This window comes from Ursus arctos, unplaced genomic scaffold (assembly GCF_023065955.2).
Source record: "Ursus arctos isolate Adak ecotype North America unplaced genomic scaffold, UrsArc2.0 scaffold_8, whole genome shotgun sequence".
Lineage (NCBI taxonomy): Eukaryota > Metazoa > Chordata > Mammalia > Carnivora > Ursidae > Ursus > Ursus arctos.
The window spans coordinates 12,620,926-12,643,427 of record NW_026623100.1 but is presented as its reverse complement, the minus strand read 5'-3'; the positions used below and the strand labels follow the sequence as shown (position 1 = coordinate 12,643,427).

The window sequence follows — 22,502 nt, the reverse complement described above, 5'->3', positions numbered from 1 at the left end:
TTTAGGCATTTACAATGGCGTCTCTATTGTCAGAGTTTAGTGATGGTTCAGTCTAGTTGAAAAGAGAGCTTATCCATGTGAAACAACCAACGGTGACGTGCATAAAGAAGTTTGAATGCTGTGGTACATAGAATAAGTACAAGAATTCAGAGAAGAATGTGGCCTGGAATAGTCAGGGAAGGCTTTGCTTTCTCAGGGAGCTAGGTATTTGAGATGGGTCCTGGAGCATTGGTGTGATTCGGAAACATCAAACGTGGTGGGAAAAGAGCGTGTCAGGAGTGTGGACAGCATGTGCAAGGACACACCGAGGGGAATGCATGGGCTATATTGTGTGCCAGCGAGGGCAGAGGGCTGCAGGAGACAGCGCTGTGTTTCAGAGAGCCCTACAAGATTTGATAAGAGACCAGTTGTGGCAGGCCTTAAATGTCAGCCAGAGGAATTTGGATTTGATCCAAGAGTTAAAAGGAAGTCAGTAAGCTCAGGCTTATACTGGTAAGTACGCTGCTGTCTCCGGGCACATGAGCTACGCTGAGGAGTGTATTAAACCTTTGCAGCCCCTCCCAGTGATCAGCACAAGTTCTAGCCCCTCCTGGTGGTGAGCAAGAGCTCCCCAGGAACCATCTGCCAGCATTCTGTCTGTCCCTTGGAAGCCCCTGTTGCCTGCCTGGGCAGCTGGTGAGGGGAGTAGAGATGCCGCTTGAGTGCATTTTTAGACTGCCTGCCTGTTGTCTTCCCAACAGTGCCCAAGAGGACCATTGAGCCACAGAACTTACGGCAGGAAGGGAACTTAGAGATCATCTGGTCTGGTGGAATCCTTTCTTCAAATAGAAGCTTAAGAGGAAGTTCAAGATGTGGAAGATAGTAGGGCTAACACTTGAGGTGCAAGCTGGGATAGGGGCCGGGAGACCCACCCGCACGGCCCCTCACCGGTTGGGGACCCTGAAAGGGACTAAGAGGAGCATCCTGACTTCCTATTTCAAAATAGGAATCTAATCCAAACCAGTATTTGTAGATGAGGAATTAGGCACTTCTTCCTACTTGACAGATGTGGCCGACTCTGGAGGTGGCCCAATTTGGGCATAAATAGCAAATTTGCTTTTTGCTCCTTGATCCACTTCCTTCTTCTACTGTGGCCTGATCACCCTTGTAGCAAATCCTGCAACCCCGTGCCCTTGGGCTGTCCCAGCGCCCTCTCTCAGGAACTGCCTTCCTCGGACAGGGACCCATGCTCTAGACCTTCCTGCCATCAAACGTTTAGCTATTCAAGGTCCTCTTCCCTTAGAAATCTCTTCTCAGCTGGCTGACTGCCGCTGCCACTTGATCTGACCAACGAATCATGCTAACGTGGTACTAAGTTCCAACATGTAAACAAGTTATTCTCCTGGATCATACAGCTGTTTTTCGGTAGTGATCTTTGGAGACAGTATCCTTCACTGAAGTCAGCAACTCTGGAGGCAGGCTCCCGGGCAACACACAGACCTGGCCGGAGTGCTTCTTTACGCCTCGCTTGGCCTCCTGCTTCTCTGCCCTCGTACTGAGCTGACTCAGCCATGGTACGTTTATCCCGTGTGGCCAGACTTCAGGCCGCCTCCAGGAGGGTTTTTGGGGCCCATGGACTCATCTTACATGAATAGACTGAAGGAGCGGCTTTAAGAGAAACCCTCCAGAGCCTCGCTCTCCTTCCTTCCTCCCTCTCAGCTGCCGGTGGTACCCAGGCTTCCTTGGTGATAGGATTGGCCTGCACACCTCTGGAAATAACACTTCCCCATGCGCTCTTGGGAGCTTACTCCAGGGCTCCCCGCCTGAGCCCAAAGGCCCTGTGTTTCTGGGTAACCAGAGGAGGGGGCACTTGGAGAGGGACTTGGCAGATGGAAAAGCCTCTGACCTGTGCATGCGTCCTGCTGGAGTTGAGGAGAGACAGGGTCCCCTCGAGGTTAGCAGGTCTGGGTTCTGGTCCCTGTGCAGCTCTAGCCAAACCCTGTGGAGCCAGCCATTTCTTTGGGACTCTGTTTTTATCTGTAAAGTGGAAACCTGTAAAATGACGGTGGGAAACCGATGTGGGCAAGGAGGGACGTGGTGCGTAATCAGTGTGAAAGTATAGAAGAGCTAAGCAAATAGAGGAAATATCTCTGGTCAGATGATTAAGTCTTCATCAACATCATCAGCCATGTTGAAAACAGGCCTTTAAGTGGGCCCTCCCAGGAGCAGCTGCGCTCGGAGCCTTGCTTTCCACCAGACCGGCTGCGGGACACAACACCGCAGCGCGGGGCTGCAAACCAGCGTCCTCATTGTCTGGCACGGCGTGTTTGGGACACATAGACACGATTTGTCAAGGAAACCTTGATTCTGTTCTTTGTTTTTGCCCTCATCTCGGGTAGGTCACTTGAGCTACATGGGCTCCTTTGTTGATTTGTAAAAAAAAATGGGAATAATAATGCCTGTTTTTCTTCCCTCTGAAGAATTTTATAAAGATAAGGTAGGAATATTTTTTGAAGACAAAACTTTTAATAGAAGGCAGTTGATATTGTTATTATCAATATTACTATCACTGCCAGGGCTAATTTCCAAGTGTGCGCTTTGCCAAGTTCACATTAACACGGTTCTGTTGACTGTGCTGTTGGAAATTCTCACCTTGTGATCTACATACAGACTTCTTAGGCAGCTTCCAGAAGTTTTCATTCGCCTCACTTATTTATCCTTTTTTATAATCCTGGGGAGAAAGTAGGGTTTGAAAAGAAAGGGGACTTCTGTTAGCATTTTATATAATAACTGAAGCTATATATCCTCCAAGCCCCAAACTGTACAATAAAAGTTTTCTTGGATACTACTTTTCTCCCATAATTCCTAGCACATAGCTTATTAAGTTATTAACCAGCAATTTCTCTGGCAGCATATTAAACTTTACTTTTAAACAAGTCACAGAGGGGGGGAAACATGCATCTCTCATAAAAGGAATAAAAAACATACACCCTCTAAAACGATTTCCCCAGGCTTTGAACAAATCCCAAGCCCCACACAAGGTCTCTTTTTCCTCATTCTCTGCACATAACTTGAGTGTTAGTACATTAATGAGAAAAAGATGCCTAATAGAAAGATGGAAAAATATGAGGGCCTCTGGGGGGTGTGGGAGGCTCCCTGGGGGTCCTCTGAAAAGGCAGGTGAGCCTTAATAGAGGGAAAAGGCTAAGCCTTGGCCTCGAGGTTGTGGGTTTCCTCTTGAGCTGTGGTTTTGCCGGGGAAGCCGAAGAGGCCGTGGCCTGGGCCCTGACCTGCAAAGTGCCCTGGTGCCTTCTACAGACTGCCTGGGCCTTGCCGAGTGCCTACCCAGAACCCTGGTAAGGCGGTTGGGGCCTGGTTCACAGATTCCATGCCCCAGAACAAAAGCTGCTTTTCCAGGGGAAGCCCCATGTGCTCTGTAGCCATGGCTGGGACGTTTGGCCCCTTTCTGGACAGACTCAGAGCTCCTGGTCTCTTGCTTTGGGCACAGGCAACTCAGTTCCCTATAAATTGGTCAACCGCCAGAGCAGGGCATGAAGATGGCTTCACTTTAAAAGGAAAATTCAAGTAGGAGAGCTACAGGGCAGCTTCTGCGTGTGGGTGTGAGTATAAACACTTGCAAAGCTCCAGACCAAGGAAGGCTGGATGGAAGTTGGAGCGTACCATAAAAATGCAGCTCTGCCGTCACGCCCCTCAGGGGAGAGCAAGGTAAACGAGCAGTCCTGGGTAGCCAGCCAGACCCCGCACACCTCTGCCAGCTGGCTCCAAGTGCAGAGCTAAATTCTGGATGTTACAGTGGGGGGAAAATCACTTGTTTAAAAATATATATTCTGCAATTCATGACCATTTGGCATCTTGGTTTAAACAAATCCCCTATTGTTGCTCCAAGAATGCCATGTGATGGTTGCTTGGCTGGGGGCTGTGGTAAAAATGGAAATCAGAAGGGAGAGAGGGGTTCTTTTTTATTTAATTTACACTTCCACATTTACATAACTTAATGTGGCCTGCATCAAAGAAGTACCTCCTGGCTCCTAACCCACAACAGCTCTTCCTTTTATATCCAAACGTAAAGAGAGGCAACTCTGGTTCTGTGGGCAGCTCCTATTGCAGAGACGTGAACTGCCGAGGATTGCAAAGATGGCCGCCGGGATCTCTGGGAGACCAAAGGAAGGTCAACAAAATGCCCTGTGTCGAGTCAGCGATTCAGATCTTCGGAAGCTATTTTCTGATGGTTAGTCAGGGAAGGTTTTCCTAGAGGACAGGCTTTGAAGTGAACTTTCAATAAAGGGCATGGTGTGGCTGGACATGTGTCAAGTTTGGGGTTCTTGGTAGGATATGCAAGCATATACACCCTCCAATACACACACCCTCACACATACACACACAAAACAAGGCCATAGGCTCTGCAAGGCCAGAACTTTCTCCTCTCCCTCCCTTTCTGTCCCAAGTAGGCTCAGTAAATGTTTCTAGATTAAGTAAATTAAGCCATGAGTCTAATTAGGCTTCTAGAGGAGTGGTTCCCTGGGGATAAGAGTGACCTCAGACCCTGACTCTGTTGAAGTCCAGATACATTCTGTTGACTTAGAGATCTTAGCAGCCTAAAGCTACAACAGCTGTTTCTAGCCCTCTGAAGATGGCAGTGAATGCTTCTGGAAGAATATAGTGTGTCCACAGTGAACTGTCTGTCCCTTCTAGGGAGCCCACCAAAGCTTCACACTAGCGAGTGGGGATCCTAGCTTTTCTGTGTGGATTGGATTGGTGGACTCCCACTGGTGGCTTCAATCCTTTGGAGCTTCTGAGCTCTTAAAGATCACTCCGAAGCTCTCCCTTTGGGTGTTTCACTCATCCTCTGTCATTTCCTGTTGTCCTTCCCCTCCCATGTCACCTTTGCACTTCTCATTATTTTCTAAATGTGTCGTGTGCCCTGCCTGGTCTTTGGACATGCTGCTTCTGCTGGGGTCACTCTGCCCATGTTCTGTATCCCAGACTCCTCATTCTCCAGCTCTTTGCCAAGTCACTTCGTAACTCACCCAGGAGGACTGGGCAGGTCACTCTTCAACCATCCTTAATTTTTACTCTGTCAGACCCCTCCTTTGGGCCATTCCTCATACTCTAGTGTGGTTGGTTGCATGTTTCTCCTGCTAAACTGGTGGCTTTCAAGATTTTTTTACAGCCGCTCGAAACAAATACTTTACATATGACCTAATGTTTATGTGTGCCATATGTGTCTGTGTGTATATATGTACACACTTGTGAAATCTTGCACAGTTTGGAATTGTGATAATATCTATATAAGATATGAACAGTCTATAAGAAAAAATGCAACAGGGGAATTCACTCAAGTTGTAGCATAATTTACTTTCAGGAATGTTTGCTTTCAACATACCCACCATCACTTTGGATACCCAGCATAACCCTGTTGATACCATTCAGTATAATGCAGGGTGGTTTATTACCTGGAAAAGAAAAAGAAAGGAGTTGGAACAAATCAACCAATTTTTTACTTAAAATTATTGCATTTCATAAATTATTTGCCTCTAACACCAAAGATAATTTATTAAAAATTGATCCTGGGCAAGGCCTTTATAGCAACAAGTGCAGGGAACAGTGCTCTCCTTCACTGCTTTGAGGCGCTCTCATTATATTTCCCTCTTCCCTCCCTCCTTCCCTTGCTCTCTTCTTCCCTCTCTCTGGCTCTCTTTTCCTCCTCTGCTCCCTCCCTCCTCTGCGGCCCCAGATCCTCTGTGTCCCCCCACCTCCCTTTTCCCCTCCTTCCCCTCCATTCCTTTCTTTCTGGTATGCTGGTCACCACTTACTAGTTGATTTCATAGTCAACAAAATGGGTCACAACCTACAGTTTGAAAAACACTATTCAGGACTCTAAGTTCCTTGAGGGCAGTGACTATGTCACCGAATCATTTTATCTTCATATTTCCAAACCCTGGCACTATTCCTAGCTCTCAGTAGCCTCTCAGTAAATGTTTTCCAAATGAATGGGCCTCAGTTAAGATGCTCTACAGCCACTGGGATTCCGGAAGGGACAGGAGAAGTGAATAATTTATCACAGACTTCCCAGGAGCTCCTGCTGTCCGCTAGACACTAGGGCCATTGTGGATGTGTCTGGGAAGCCCTACTCGCTCTGCCCGGCCTTCTCCCTCCCCCCAATTTCCAGGAGAAAGGGCAGGAGGTTTAATGAAGTTCAGAGATTTCCCAAGGCAGAAGTGGATTAATCAGGTTCTCAGGTGGGTATGTGTCAAGGGACAAATGTTTAAAAAAAAATGGAGGAAAGCAAGATTCTTAACCAGTCCTTTGTTTGATTTTATATATGTAAACGTCATCCTCCTAGTACCTGGATCCTTGCTGCTCCTTCTGCAGCCACAGCTCTGCCGTTTTTCAGCCCATCTGTTTAGACCCTGACCACTTCTGATTTTTTTTTTTTTTAAACACTCTAAATCTCTATTATACTGTGCCCCATGCCAGGATTTTTCCATTTGGGGGTAGAAAAAAAAAATCCCTAAGCCCACCAAAACCCTGTGGGTTGGTTTCCTGTCCAGCTGGCTTGCTGTCCCCCAAGATTTTATTCCCATCATCAAAGTGGCTTGACAGACCAAGAACAAACCTCTGGCTCACCCTGAACTCACAGTGTACCATTTCCAAGTCAGAACAAACATCAAGTAACAGTGAGAAAGAAAGAGAACAAAATTATTTTCCTGACCTAGAAGCCAGTTCAGAGTGAGGCCCAACTCAGTCCAGACAGGGATGTTATGTGGCTGTAGCCCTTCTTGAAGGTGGAGCCATGACCAGTGGACTCCAAGCCAGAATTTCTGTCTGAGTTGGTCTCAGAGGAGAAGCCATGGATGGACTCCTTCATGGCCCCAGATCTTCTGTTCCCAGGAATCGAAAGCAGCAGCATTCAAGGGAGCACCCCACAATCTCGTTGAGTGCATCAGACTTGGCCCAGCACCTCTCTGTTACGGGGGCTGTGAGAGGGGGCCCCGAAGTGTCCCAGGAGGCCAGCAAGGTCACCAGCCTGTGCCAGGTCCAAAAAAAGATGCAGAACACTTCAGCCAGGCAGGGGGCTTTAAAGATTGCCAACCTTTTTCCTCTATTCATTTAGAAATCCTAAAAATATATTAACTTAGCTAAAAATCTCATGGAAACTAGGCTCCTCATCAGAGTTGAAAGTCAAACCAGCTTCCTCCAAATTTCCCTTTATGGTTCTGTATCGCTCTACCAGCACAAAAACATCCAGGGTGAGAGGCTGTGACTCTGAGGCCGCATGGGAGCAGGCAGTGCATGTTTATACCAAGAAGGCACCCCACCTCCTGAAGGCCTGGCCTGCCTTATTCTTGTTCCTGCTTTTCAACACCTTCTCTCATCTTCCCCTCCGGATCTCCCCAGGTCCATAGACAGGCCAGACTAATTCCTTCTCATATTTATTGCCCCCTCTCAAAATGCCCTTCCCCATCAACTTTGTCTAGCTAAAATCTTCCCGTCATTCACAGCCAGGTTGGAATTACATCTTCATAAACCTTTCCCATTGCTCCAGTCCACCCTGATGTTCTCTCTCTTCACTCCTTACATCCTGTCCCAAAGTTCGTCCTTATTTTCATCTCCATAACTGGACAGAATTCCCTGAGGTCAGAAATCCTCTCATGTCCCTCACTTCCCAGCACTTAGCTCAAAGCTGGGTGCTCAGGGAATTCCGTCTGCTCTCCGCAGGCTGCTTACTCAGCCCTGCGCTGGATATCTGATGACTCATTAACCCCCAGCGTTGGCTTTTCTCGCTTTCTTTCTTGAGTGGCCCTTTCTTTGGCAGAGGGAAGTTCTACCTGTTAAACAGTGGAAATGCCAGAATTGCAAATTATATCATTAAAGAAGTTTTCGTAAACTGTGGCCCTTTCATAGGGAATAGAAGAATAAGGACAGGAGTTAGGATTGAGAGACCTGGGAAAAACGAGATAGAAACAAAAGACAGGGGCAGGATTGGGAAGAAAAATTCCAAGTAGGTAAAAGTTTTAAGCAACAACAACAAAAAAAACGGAACTGTAAAGTACTACAAGAAAATATGGGAAAATTCTAGATTTTATATATATAAAAACTTGAAGAAGGTTGACTTTGTAAGCATGATATGAAACCCAGGAGACACAAATAAAAATATCAGTATATCTGACTGCATAGAACTAAACATTTTTGACTTGTAAAAAATTTATAAAGTTGAAAGACAAATGAAAAACTGCAAAAATATTTGTAGCACATGTGACAAAGAGTAGATTTCCTTAATGTACAGAGAGCTCCCACAAATCAACAAGAAAAAGACCAACAATGTAATGGACAGGGGAATTGAATACATTTCACAGAAAAGGAAATTCAAGTGTCTTTTTTTTTTTTTTAAAGATTTTATTTGTTTGACAGAGAGAGAAACAGCCAGCGAGAGAGGGAACACAGGCAGGGGGAGTGGGAGAGGAAGAAGCAGGCTCCCAGCGGAGGAGCCTGATGTGGGACTCGATCCCAGAACGCCGGGATCACGCCCTGAGCCGAAGGCAGACGCTTAACGACTAGCCACCCAGGCGCCCCTCAAGTGTCTTTTTTGAAAAGCGTATGAAGTGATGATCAATGTCACTTATAACAAAGTAACTGCAACTTAAAAATGATAAGATACTGTTTTTCACTTATCATCTTGGTCAAAGTCAAAAAGTTTAATAGTGCACTGTGTTGGTCAGGTTGTGGGAGACTAGAATTCTGACATGCTCTTGGTGAAAGTGTAAATTGGTACAGTCTCTTTGGAGAGCATCTTGTTAAAATCAGTCATAATTTTAAATGTGCAAATATCTTGATCCATCCATTCAGCTTCTAGGAATTTCTCCCCTGAGTACACATTTATATGCACAAAACTGAGGTATATATACATTCTTTGTTGTTTTTAGCAAAGTATTTAATCTGAAGAATTTCAAAAGGGGATTAGTACCTCCATGGCATGGAGCAGTCTACAACCATTGAAAAATGAGGCAGATCTCTGTTTTTAATGGCATGATGTCGAAAATATGTAAGTGAGAAAAAGTAATGCCTAGAACTCAGTATATAGGAAACTACTATTTGTGTAAAAATAAATAAGTGGGTAACTATAGATAGATGCTTGTAAATGAACAGAATAAGCCTGGAAGGACATACTGAGAAGTAGTAATAGTGGCTGCCTCGGGGGAACAGAGGTGAGTAGAGGGCAGTGGATGGAAGAGAGCTTCATTTTCACCGCATGCCCTTTTGTACTGACGTGCACATGTTACCTATTTTTTAAAGCTGGTTTTTAAAAACATAGCTGCGCGCAGGTATGAAATTAGGCCAAACGTGAGATATGGGTATAAACTAGGAGTTACGGGAGGGTAGGAGTCGAAGCAAGCAGATAACTATAGAGGAAGCAAGTCAGTAGGACAGAAATGAGATGGGTCCGCAACAGAGACACCTGGAGACAAGACAGTTTTAAGTCAAAAGTATCTGATTTGCTTTTCATGCAAGAGCATATGCCAGCCCGGGAATGTGAGCAGTTCAGGATAGAGTAGGAATAAACTTTAGGGAAATGATAAAACTGATTAAAATGCAGGGAATGAGGAGGATGGGTTTAGGGGTCAAGTGAACGGAATTTTCACGAGCCAGAACACTTGTGCCATTCCCTAATCTTAGGCTGGAAGCAGAGAAGGCAGGGAGCGAACACTGACGGGGCGCCTGCCGTGGCCCAGCTGCGAGGCGGGCACTCAGGTTGCTGGGCCACGTCGGAAGTCACGGTGACTCACCATGCAGTGATTAGGGTTCCCATTGTACAGGTCAGGAATATGACTCAGGTCACAGAAATAAGCAGCAAAGCCAAGATTCAAACCCAGATCTGTCCCTTCCCTTTTTACTACTTGTACTGAATTATTAGTACACCAGGGAGGGTGGGGCCCTTTTCATGGTCAGTCTGAACCGAGGCTCAGAGCCAGGGGACCTTCAGCACTGTTCTCAAAAGAAAGTCTTCATTCTTCCTTTTTTATCCAGACCCCTCAGTCTAAGCCCACTTACTTTTTCCAGCATGTGGTTCAAAGAGTAAAGTGAACTGCGTTTACTGAAAGAAGAAAAACTTCCATTTATTGGGAAAGGAATGTCTGTCGCCGTGTTTGTGAGTGCTTCCGTGTGTTTGGTTTTCAGCGGGTTATTTTAAGTCCGGAGGTATGGTTTGTCCTATGGCAGTGCAGTTCTCCTTCTCCAAAATGCTCAGTCAGTGACACTCGTACAAAGATCTCCCCCCCCCAGATCTGTCCACTAAAGAGGAAAAATAATAGAATATAACTCCCCCTGCCAATCCCCTTGTTTTCAAATAACTGGATGGGATACCGGGTTTTGTTTGTTTTCAGTTTGTTTTATTTGGAAGCAGAGCATAGAGTTTTATCTGTTTTGTGCATGCGTCTCCCCAGCCTCCACCATATGCCCTAGGATTTCATTTCCTCATTTGACTTACTGACGTGTTTCTACTATTGGCGATTATCTGTCTTTTTTAGCATTTGCCGTAACCCCCTAAGGCTCATGATATGCCTGTCAGAAAATACCTTTTTCTCTTCTGTGACCCAGACGTCAGAGAAGAAAATATCAGTTTATCTCCTGTTCTTTACCTTTCTAGGCAAAATCCATGTTTGGTGACCAGAGCTGTATATGTTGACATTCTCTTCCTGTTGACTCGCTGCCTCGACAAGCCCACGAAAGGCACCCAGCCAGGTATGATTCATAGTTCTATCATATTTTGGAATGATTGTGGATCTTTGAAATACAGGTGGGGCTTTGAGTGGTTCTACCACACACTCCCCCCAGCTTCTACTTTTGTAAACCTAACCACACATCAAAATTAAGCATGGTGTCATACGGTTCCCTTGTAAAGCTTCTCAAGGAAACTTGTCCTCGTTTAGTTGGAAGTTTGCCATTTATTTTCTATTCGGTCATTCAGGAGGGAGTTTGGACTCTACTCAGATACTCTCTGTGTTTCAGAGATCTTGGCTTTTTCCTCTTCCATGCATTGTCTTTGAAATTCATCATTTTCAACAACGGCGAGTCCATTTTGGTCCATTCTGCGGAGCTAACTGAGCTGGGCTGTTTGATGCTGGAGTCTGGATACCTGCGACTCAGTCCCAAATCCACCCTTCACTGCCTTAAGCTCTGACTTGAGATGTGTTCCTTGGTCATATATGTTTCCTGGTATGGGGCACCAGATCCATATACAATTGTTCTATTTTAATCATGATTCACAGAGTGCTTTTCTTAAAATGGAGAAGGGCAACTCCAAATTTAAAAAAAAATTTTTTTTTGATGTGTTTATATAAGAGGCTGCAGGAAGTGCTGTACATGAGTTCCAGGCCACAGACTGAAACTGATTTTCATCAACACAAACTGGAATGCAGGGTAATGAGCCTGCAACTGGTTAAAATCAGCCTCTTCTAATTGATTAGGCCTGTCTAAAGGAGGCTACAATTACAAAGTCACATTCTGAGTACAAGCAGGCCAGGCCTTTCCTCTGTTACATTTAGTCTGTCAATGATTTGTTGTCTTCAGTAAATATATTCAGGCTGTCAGAGTCCAGCTCTGTCCATATGAAACCCTGTTCCCAAATTCAAACCAATTTTAAGTGCTTTGAGGGGGAGGTGCGAAACCACCTCACCCGGATCAATGTATATTAGCCCACAAAGCCCCTGTGGCCATGCAGAGGTAAGAAGAACACGCCTGGACTTTCATCAGCTCCATAGCCCTGCAGAGGGGCTGCTCTCATATCCATTTGGTAGAATAGGATCATATAGTTTTATGGCTGTAAAACAGTCCTATTTATGCCTCTTGTCCCAGCCTAATTATTAATGGTGCCCCCTTTTACCTTTGAAAGTGTCCAGTTTGCACCATAAATTATAGATCAGCCCCACTGTAAGGGACCTCAGGGTTGCGCCACCTTATTTTACACTTGAACTAACTGGGGTGCAGAGATTATAAATCAGGTGTTACCAAGTAAGTTGGTTCAGGTTTCCTCTGTTTTTGTATTTCAGTTCCAAATTCCATACAGCTTTATAGTACTTCTCTGCTTAGTAGCTAAAGAACTTTGGCCTTGAAAGAGTCACTCACGACTCACGAGTCCAGACTTTGGGATCCTCTTGGAAAGTTGTGTGTGGCTGACCGTATTCAGCAGTTTATTTGAACCAACTTTCTCATAACATTAAGTAGCTTTATTCCTTGTCCGGAGGGGTTAACCCTTGAATGTTGTGGGCAAAATCCATGGGTGGTGGATTCTCTGTTCTCCAGCCACCCGCCTTTTATTGATGCTTGGGCTCCTCCCTGGAGATGTTGGCCTTTTTGAACCATCCTTTCCTCCAAAGTCTTACGTTATAGAAGAGTCTGTACCCCAGTTAAATGTCACAGCTGTCGTTTATTTTACTCAGCAGTATTGTACCTGCATCGAGCATCATTCCTCTTACAGAGGCGTTACTCTGCGGGGGAGGGTGTGACGGGGTGGGTGCTCTTGCCTTTATTCTAGTTGGACAGCCATTGCTTGAAATATTTTATCCCGCACTGCCCAGTGTGGCAGTCACTAGCCACATGTGGCTCCTAAGCACTCGGGATGTGGCCGATCCAAATGGGAATGTTTTAGAAGAATAAAATACACACCCAATTTCAAAGAGTTAGTATGAAAAAAAGAATGTAAAATTTCTCATTCACTTTTTATATTGATTACATGTTGGAATGATACGATTTTTGAGATAGTGGATTAAATAAAATATATTATTAAAATGAATTTCACCTATTTCTTTTTACTTTAAAAAATGTGGCCCATATTATATTCCTATCAGACAAGTAAGGATTTTATCCGGTCCTTTGGGGTTTGCCCACATAAGCCACAGATGTGTGTATGTGTGTGTCTATCTGTATGAGTGTTATATAATCATAGAATACGTCCACGCAAACAAATTCTCTTCCTTTGAGGATGGAACTAGATTTTTAGAACTAACCAAATGTCAAATACGATGGCGATTAAGATGGATGGTACTGTTTAGGAAAAAAATAAACATGGACTTAAAAGTAATGAAATCTATTCTTTTGTGTTTCATAAATTGTTTCCAAAGGCAGTTTGAGCAATAACTAAATATGTTACCAAATAAGGCGATCACTTACTTAGATGTGTAGACTTCAATATGATTTTGAAATAACGTCATGACATTCTAGTGTTACTTGCAAGTACCTTGAAAGAATGGATCATATCTTAGATTCTTTGTCCCTCAGCTAGCACATAGCAGGCCCTCGTTAAATGGGTTGTTATTAACTGCTTGAAATGCAGAGTTTTCCTCAGTTTCTAGAATACTAACAGTTGTCATCAAAATACAAAGTCTTATTTAAATTCATGCATCAATCAGATGTAAATTCATTTTCTGAAATCAAATGTTTATATCATGTCTTGTCATGTTCATATCATGTCTGTAAATGTGTATATGTCTACCTACCTCCATTATTAGCTCACAAAACTCAGAATAGGGAATATATCATTTAGGCTCTGAAGTCGTAGCCCTGGGTTTGAATCCCAGATCTGCCATTTAGCTTTGTGACCTTAGGCAAATCGTTGAACGTCTCGGAGACAATTTTTCTCAATTGTAATTGGGGGTGATGACAGGATCTGTATCTTAGAGTGGTTGTTGACAAATTTACGTAAATTCCTATGTAAGGAATGTGTGTTGCATCGCACAGAGTAAGTGCTCAATAAATATTAGCTACTGTTAATATTATTATGATCCTCGTTATCATTAGCTACAAACCGTGCATCTAATCCAGTCCCCTGCAGCCCTTCACATTCACAATTCTCCTCTTACTTTAAACATCTTCAGGAAAGAAGAAATGTCTACTTTCCTAGGAAAATGTGAAAGATAGCATAGCCATCATAGAATGTCAAGAAATCCACTTGATTAAGTGTGCTCCTGCCCCTCTGACTGATTCCAAATAAGGATTATTTTTGTTGTTCATGTATTTTTTTCATTCATCAGAAATGACATGCTAACATCAGACATGTTGAGCAGCTATAGCTGGAGACACACACTCGTGGGTTTTGGGCTTATAAGTGGGGGCAGTAAGAGATTACAGGTGCTGTACGGGAAACGTTTAATGGGATACATTGGAGGCACCAAAGAATGGAAGGTCATTTCTACTTGGGAAGACAGGCTTCATAAAGGAGAACATTGAGCAGTTTTGAGGGTGAGTTGAGATTCACCACATGGGCAAGTTGAAGGTGGGCATTACAGACAGACGGAGGAGCGTGGCCAGAGGCACAGAGGCACAAGTCAGCACAGCCTTCAAAGAGCTTGGGCAGTGACCAGAGTGTTGGGTTCAAGGCCAGGCAGGTGTGACTGGAAGTCACAGAGGCAGGAATTCAATCATAAGGATCTCACAGGCCAATCTGAGGAGCTTGTACTTGACCTTGTAGACAAAGGAAATTGTTGAAGGATATGAGACAGAGAGTCACATCACGTAGTGTTTTTTTTTTTAAGATTTTATTTATTTATTTGACAGAGATAGAGACAGCCAGCGAGAGAGGGAACACAAGCAGGGGGAGTGGGAGAGGAAGAAGCAGGCTCATAGTGGAGGAACCTGATGTGGAGCTCGATCCCATAACGCTGGGATCACGCCCTGAGCCGAAGGCAGACGCTTAACTGCTGTGCCACCCAGGCGCCCCAGCACATCACGTAGTTTTTAAGACCCGGTAAAATTTCCTTCTATGCTCTCATCCTCGTAGAATTCTTAGAACCTCATGAACTAAGCTCCTGTTGTCGCCAAAAAAGAATGTAACTGAAAACCCATTCGTGGAATGTCAAGGGGATTTTTCCAGACATTGTGATCCATCAGTACTGGGGGTCTGGGAGGTGGGGTGGGGAACAGAGAACCAGACTGAATGAAGGTAAATGCAGCAGAGTGCTCAAAATGGTTGTCTTTGAATGGTGCCATCATGGGGGTTTCTTCCTCTTATTTCCATTTTACAGATCTTATACACCATAGTTCTGTGTTATTCATATGGGAGTATGTATGTGTATTTCAACAGTAAATGTATCTAACTATGACTCTTGAAGGCGATTAATTATTCCTAAAGAAATGAAGTAGAATCCATTTCAGGAAAGCAGTTTTGGTTGGAGGAGGATCGGTCCATCTCCTCTCAAACACGGTTCTGTACGTGACCTTGGAAGGCTATTTCCACCTCTGAACAGTCTCAGAACGATGTTGAGGGGCTGGGGGCATAAACAAGGAGAAAAACAGTGAAGGGGAAGGGCAGGGAAGACGATTAGAAAAGCTTAAGATAATGATGTGTTTTGTGTGATTCAGACTTTTATCTTAGTGCTTCCCCATCCTTTGAGGTTTCCTCAGCCATTAACTAGGTTTTAAAAATTCCAGATCTGGGGGTTTTGTTTTGAGTTCCAAAGTGATTTAAACCCACAGGACTCTCTGTCCCCTGTATTCTTTTTCCTCTTCTGAATCCAGCTGTCATCATTCGTATACATCAGTATCCTGCTGGAAAGAAAATTATAGTCTCCGGGTGGAGTCAGGGTCGATGAGGAAGAGAAGGCCTAACTGCACTCACGCTCCGGGGCTGCCTTGCAGGCCTGGGCAGAGACGGGAGACACAGAGCTTTCACTCTCACTGCAGACCCACCTGCCATTTGTCGCTCTCAGCTTGGGCACTTCCCATCCCATTCCACAACGTACAAGTGATCTCAGAAGGCTCTTTCCCTGCCCCTGAAATGTGTATAATATAGGATGCCCAGCATACTCTTGTTCTCAGGAAACATTTTCAATGCCATCTTACTTGTGGGGATCATAATAATTATGACCAACAGTTACTGAGCACCGAACTCCGTGCCAAGCCTTGTGCCAAGCATTTTGCGTACATCAGTAAGGGAGGTACTAGCGGTCCCTTGTGTCAGACATGAAGAAACCCAAGGCTCAGAGACAGCTGGCCAAGTGTCACATGCACAGTAGGAGAGCAGAGTCTGAGCTCTCCAGGCACTTACCTCGTGGCCCCATAGAACAGTCAGGGTCAGAATCAGAAAAACCAGTACCTCGGGGACGTTGCCCTAGAACCCTCCTGATTGTTCCAACTTCCCACTCCTCTTCTTCTCCTGTAGAACCCCCAAATCTCAGAGAGGGATCCCCTTCACAGGACCTTCCAGATCACATGCTTTCATGGGTACTTTCTTGCCAGCATTTCTGTCTCCCGTGCTGGCAGTATGTGGAACAACATGAGGGTGTACCTGGGACAAAGCAGTTACTAGAAAAAGAGAGCTTGACCGCTCCCAGGCAGCCACCTGCCCTTTTTCTCTTTCCAGGTGGACCCATGGCCACTGCACGAAACACTTCTCTGTACCAGGCTGCTGGCAGCTGTGTTTTGTGGTTTCTTTGTTAGTTGGGATTTATAGTTCAGATCTCATCATTCTGCCAAATGCAATAAACATTTTGTTTTACTGGAATGTAACTTTTATTATTATTATTTTTCTTCTCAATGCCTTAAAAGTGACCAGGCTGTGAGCGTGAAGTCAGAATCCCTAAATAGTCTGAATGCCAAGTCAGTGTGCTCTGTAGATCAGTATAAGATTAGAAGACAGGCTCTCATTTATTACCACTTGTATTTATATAATGGAAGTTAGGTAATGTAAGCACTCCCAAAGGCCGGCTCAGATGTTGATGATGGCTAAATGGTAAAACCTGTGACAAGTATCCAACAATGCCTTGTATTTGTACTGCCTTGAACATGAATAATGTATGTGTGACATGAATAAATATAAGGTCGATGATTTTTATAACATACTGACTTCCTTTACCTAAGTTCCTGGGAAATACAGCCAAACAATTACAGAGAATGAAAACATTGGCCACTTACAAACACCTGCTTTGATTATTTAGTCTAATTAGGTTAAATTTTACCAATCCCATCTGAACAAATTGAAAACAATTCTTATCTGTTTCCTTGGTCATGTGCTTTTATCGGTGTTGGATGCAGATGTGTTCAATATGACACAGTTGGTGCGATTCTCTCAGCGCTGGGTGGGAGATAAAAGGGAATTGAGGACATATTTTTAGAGTCTTCTGGGGACTTTTTATTTCTGGGCCTGCAGCTATGAAATTTCAAGGAAAAAAAAACAGGCTTTGTTGTCAATAAATTAGTTGCTTTTCTCCAAAACACTGAGACTGTCATCTGAACAGTTGCTTTTGCCAAAAGTATCTTTCCCAGGGAACAGCGAGCTCCCAAAATAAGCAGATGATTCTAGCTGCCTTTCGGAAGTCAGAATAATACAGGATGTGTTATTAGATTGCTAGGTTCATGTGGTGTTTACCCCTCGTTAATTCCAAGCCTGGTGCTGAGGACATAGGCCCACAATTCTTAGAATTTTAGAGTTTAGAGACCATGTAATCAGTAGGTAGAATGGAAACGATAGCAATTAAGTGACTTGCCCAAGGTCACACAGTTGGTTAGTGAAACAGTCGAGCTTCCTTGGCTCCTGGTCTGGTGCCTAATTCCATGACCAAAATTAAGAGCCTCTAGTAGTGTGAGTTGGGCTGAGTGTCTGGATCTGTAATGGAACCAGGTCATGAAACTGTCTTACCCACATTTCCACCCCAGGAGTAAAATACTGTCCAAATGAGCAACTGGGGTCTCAGAACATCTGTGATTTCGGTTTTTGTCTGTGTGTTCTTGTCTTGCCCCACTCCAGCAGCTCTCATCACAGATAACCTGAAACTAGTTACCCATGTCAATTGAATTAGTTAAGCAAGTTGGTTTTGAAAGCTTATTCTAGACATCTCAAATAAATGGTATCATACAACATGTGGCCTTTTGTGTCTGGCTTCTTTCACTTAACAATGTTTTCAAGTTCATCCATGTTGTATCATGAATCAACACTCTATTCTTTTTATGGCAGGATAGTATTCCTTTGGATCAATATACCACATTTTGTCTACTCATCAGTTGATGGACATCTGGGTTGTTTCTACTTTTTGGCTGTTATGAATAATACTATTATGAAGATTCACGGACAAGTGTTTGTGGGGATATATGTTTTGAGTTCCCTTGGGTATTGACCTAGGAGTACAATTGCTGGGCATATGCCAACCCTAAGTTGAACTTTTTGAGGAATTGGCACACTGTTTCTAAAGAGACTGCATCATTTTACATTCCTGCCAGCAGTGTATGAGGGTTCCCATTTCTCCACATCCTTGACGGCACTTGTTATTGTCCATCTTTTTTTTATCATTGCCATCCTGGTGGGCATGAAGGCATATTGCATTGTGCTTTTTGATTCACATTTCCCTTACAGCTAGGGATGTCAAACATCTGTTCTACTGCTCCTTGGCCCTTTGTATATCATCTTTAGGGAAATGTCTATTCAGATCCTTTGCCCATGTTTTAATTGGGTTGTCTTTTTATTCTTGAGTTATAAGAGTCTTTTATATATTCTGGATATTAATCCCTTATCAGATATATGATATACAACTATTTTCTCCCATTCTGTGGGTTGTCTTTTCACCTTCTTGATAATGTCCTTTGACGTACAGAAGTTTTCAGTTCTGATGACATCCGATTTATCTATTTTTCTCTTGTTTGTGCTTTTGACATCAAATCTAAGACACCATTGCCTAATCCAAGGTCACAGAGATTTTTATGCATGTTTTCTTCTAAAGGCTTTTATAGTTTTATCTCTTAACATTTAGGTTTCTGATCCATTTTTTCTAAGATTTATTTATTTATTTTAGAGAGAGAGAGAGAGAGAGAAAGAGAGAGAGAGAGAAAGTGGTGGGGAGGGGCAGAGGGAGAGAGAGAGTCTCAAGCAGACTCCGTGCTGAGCCCAGAACCTGACGCAGGGCTTGATCTCACGACCTGAGCCAAAATCAAGTGTCGGACACTCAACTGACTGTGCCACCCCGGTGCCCCAGTTTCTAATCCATTTTGAGTGAATTTTTGTATGTGGTGGGAGGTACAGCTCCAACCTCATCCTTTTGCACATGGCTATGCATTTATCCCAGCACTATTTGTTGAAAAGACTTATTATCCTTTCCTCATTGAATTGTCTTAGTACCATGGTCAAATAATCAATTGGCCATAAATATATGAATTTATTTCTGGACTCTCAATTCTATTCCATTGGCCTGTATGTCTGCCAGAACCGTACTGTCTTGACTATCATTGCTTTCTAGTAACTTTTGAAATTAGGTTATAAACCCTCCACCTTTGTTCTTCTGTTTCAAGATTGTTTTGGCTGGGTCACACAGTTTGTCAACTTCTGCAGAAAGGAAAGAAAAACCAGCTAGGATCTCGATAGGTATTGTGCTAAATCTTAGTAGGTCAATTTGAGGAGTATTGTCATTATAACAATATTATGTCTTCAGGAATTCAGATCAGAACACAGTATGTCCTTCCATTTATTTAGATCTTCTTTCAGTGATGTTTTGTAGTTTTCACTGTACACATCATGAACATCTTTTGTTAAATAATTTATTCCTATTTTATTCTTTCTGATGCTGTTGTAAATGAAATTATTTTCTTAATTTCAATTTTGGGTGGTTTTTTGCTACTGTATAGAAGTACAATTGATATACGTGTATTAATCTTTTATCCTGCAACCTTACTGAAGTCATTTATTAAGGGTTTTTTGTGGACTCCTTGGGATTTTCTACATATAAGATCATGTCATGTGCACCACAGTTTGTACTCCTTCCTTTCCAATCTGGCTGCCTTTTATTTATTTTGCTAATCGCCTAATTACTCTGGCTGGAACCTCCTGTACAGTGATAAATAAAAATGGCAAGAACAGACATTCTGGTCTACTTCCTGATCTTCGGGAGAGAGCTTTCCACCTTTCACCGTCAAGTATGTTGTCAGCTGTGGGTTTTTCATAGATATCCTTTAGCAGGTTGAAGAAGTCCCCCTTATTTCTAGTTTGTTGAGTGTTTTTACTATGAAAGGGTTTGGATTTTGTCATATTCTTTTTTGTATCTATTGAGATGATCGTGTGACTTTTTTACCTTTATTAATGTGGTATAACCCGTTACTTTTTATTGCTGAGTAATATTCCATTATATGCATGGTTTGTTTATATTAACTAAGTTGAAATACATTTGGGCATTTCTACTTTTTGGAGATTGTGAGTAATGTGGCTCTGAGCATTCATATAGAAATGTTCTTGTGGTCATGTTTTTATTCCTCTTAAGTAAAACCTAGGAAAGTGATCACTGGGTCATATGATAAGAATTACAAGAAACTGCCAAACTTGTTTTCCAAAGGGGCTTACCACTTTGCATCCCCACCGGTACTTTATGAGAGGTCGAGTTGTTCTGTATCCTCACCCAGACTTGGTATTGTCCCTCTAGTAGCTATTTGAGTGAGTGTAGTGGTATCTCATTGTGATTTTTCTTTGCATTTCCCTAATGACCGGTTATGTTGAGCATCTTTTCAGGTACCGTGTTTGCTGTACATGCATATTTTTAGTAAAGTGCCTACTCAAATCTCTTGCACATTTCTTTTTTAAATGAGTTGTTGGGGCACCCGGGTGGCTCAGTCAGTTAAACATCTGCCTTTGGCTCAGGTCATGATCCCAGGGTTCTGGGATTGAGCCCCGCATCAGGCTCCCTGTTTAGCGGGAAGCCTACTTCTCCCTCGCCCTCGGCCCCTCCCTGCCCTTCATGTGCTCTCTCTGTCTCTCTCAAATAAATAAATAAAATCTTAAAAAAAATAATTAAATAAATAGAGTTCTTTATTTTATTGTTGAGTCTTATTATTGAAAGTTCTTTATTCTGGATAGTAGTCCTTTATACAAAGAAGTACTTTGCAGATATTTTCTACCTTTCTATTGTTTATCTTTTCATTTTCTTAACAATGTCTTTTGAAGAGCAAACATTTTTAATTTTTATGTCTAATTTATCAATTTTTTCTTTGTTTTATGCTTTTTGTGCCCTAGTCAAGAAACCTTTGCCTATCCCAAAGTCACAAAGATGTTCGTTCATGTTTTCTTCTCTAATTTTATATTTAAGGTTTTACGTTCATATCTTTGATTAACATCAACCTAATTTTCATGTATCTCATAAGGTTGAAGTTCTCTTTTTCATTTCTTGCACACAGATAACCAATTATTCCAGCCCCGGTATTTCTTCAGATATTTTTTCCAGCCCTTTCCCTTTCTGCTCTCTCTCTGGGATCCCACTGTATGTGTATTAGGTCACTGGAGGCTGTACCATACATCACTGATGTTCTGGGGGTGGGGGGGAGAGTTCTTTCTGTGTTTAGTTTTTGATAGCTTCTAATCTGTGTCTCTGAATTCACTGATCTTTTGCAGTGTCTGATCTGCTGCTAATTCCATCTAGTGTGTTTTTTTATTTCAGGTGTTCTCTTGTTCATCTCTGTAAATTTGATCTGTGTCCCTTTATTATCTTTCATATTTCCCTTCATCATGTTCCATTTCCTCTAGATTCTTGACCAAATGGAGCATGTTTATAGTAGTTACCATATCCTTGTCTCTGCTTCCATTATTATTGTAATTTGGGGGTCTTTTTATTAATTTTTCTCCTAGTTATGGGTCGTATTTCCCCCCCTTTTTTTGTATACTGATAATTTATTAAGTACCAGACAATAATAATTTTATATTGTTGAGCATTGGATTTATCTTATTCCTTTAAAGTGTTGGACTTCAGGGGCACCTGGCTGGCTCAGTCAGTAGAAAATCACTTACATCGCTTTGTTTTGAAGGCTCTTGATTCCTCAACTGTGAAATGGGGATAATACCCTCTGAAGACTGGGGTGATGAAGGTCACGTTAAAAATATACATATATGATATATATAGATATCATATATACATATCTGATGAGGGCGCCTGGTCTCTGTCGGTTAAGCTCCTGCCCTTTGGCTCAGGTCATGATCTCGGGCTCCTGGGATTGAGTCCTACATGGGGCTCCTCACCTGCTCATGTTGTGTCGTGTTCTCTTTCTCTCTCTCAAATAAACAAAATCTTTAAAAAAAAAATGAAAACTTGAAAAGTCACGTTCCAAAATAAGAAAAATCCAACGCTGGAATAAAAGCAGCTAGCAGGAGTGAAAATTGATAGCAAAGACCAAGACGTGAGTGGTCATCTCCTCCGGAGCAGGAGACAGAGCTCCTGCTGGTCCCACAGACAGGTGCACTTACTCCCAGGCTCACCTCCATTGCTCATCTGGCAGAAGATACTTAACTCCTCCCTCCATGTTGGGGCTGGATTTCATGTGAAATAGCATTCCCCAGACTCTGTTGCGTTGGCCAGCTACCAACTGCATCTCACAGCATTATTCCTACAGGTGTTAGTGTGCAGTGCAGTAGTGCCAGAAACTTCTGCAGCCCTACAGTCAGTTTCTCCCGGAACTGTAACCTGTAGCACAGGCAGGGGGACTAAGATGGGTGCTCCTCACTTCTCGCTTACCACAGGAGATGTGACAGAGGTAAGCCCCAGTTACTTA

General features: G+C 43.1%; 1 protein-coding gene across 3 annotated transcripts in view; it reads left to right on the top strand.

Annotated features, from left to right (window-relative positions):
* THADA (THADA armadillo repeat containing) overlaps nucleotides 1-22,502 on the top strand; it is a 318,617-nt gene that overhangs the window by 229,362 nt on the left and 66,753 nt on the right. For all 3 annotated transcript variants that reach the window (XM_057309404.1, XM_026486984.4, XM_057309405.1), the window contains exon 31: nucleotides 10,645-10,739. In XM_057309404.1, coding sequence (XP_057165387.1) covers nucleotides 10,645-10,739 — 95 coding nt within the window. The remainder of the gene's footprint in view (nucleotides 1-10,644; nucleotides 10,740-22,502) is intronic.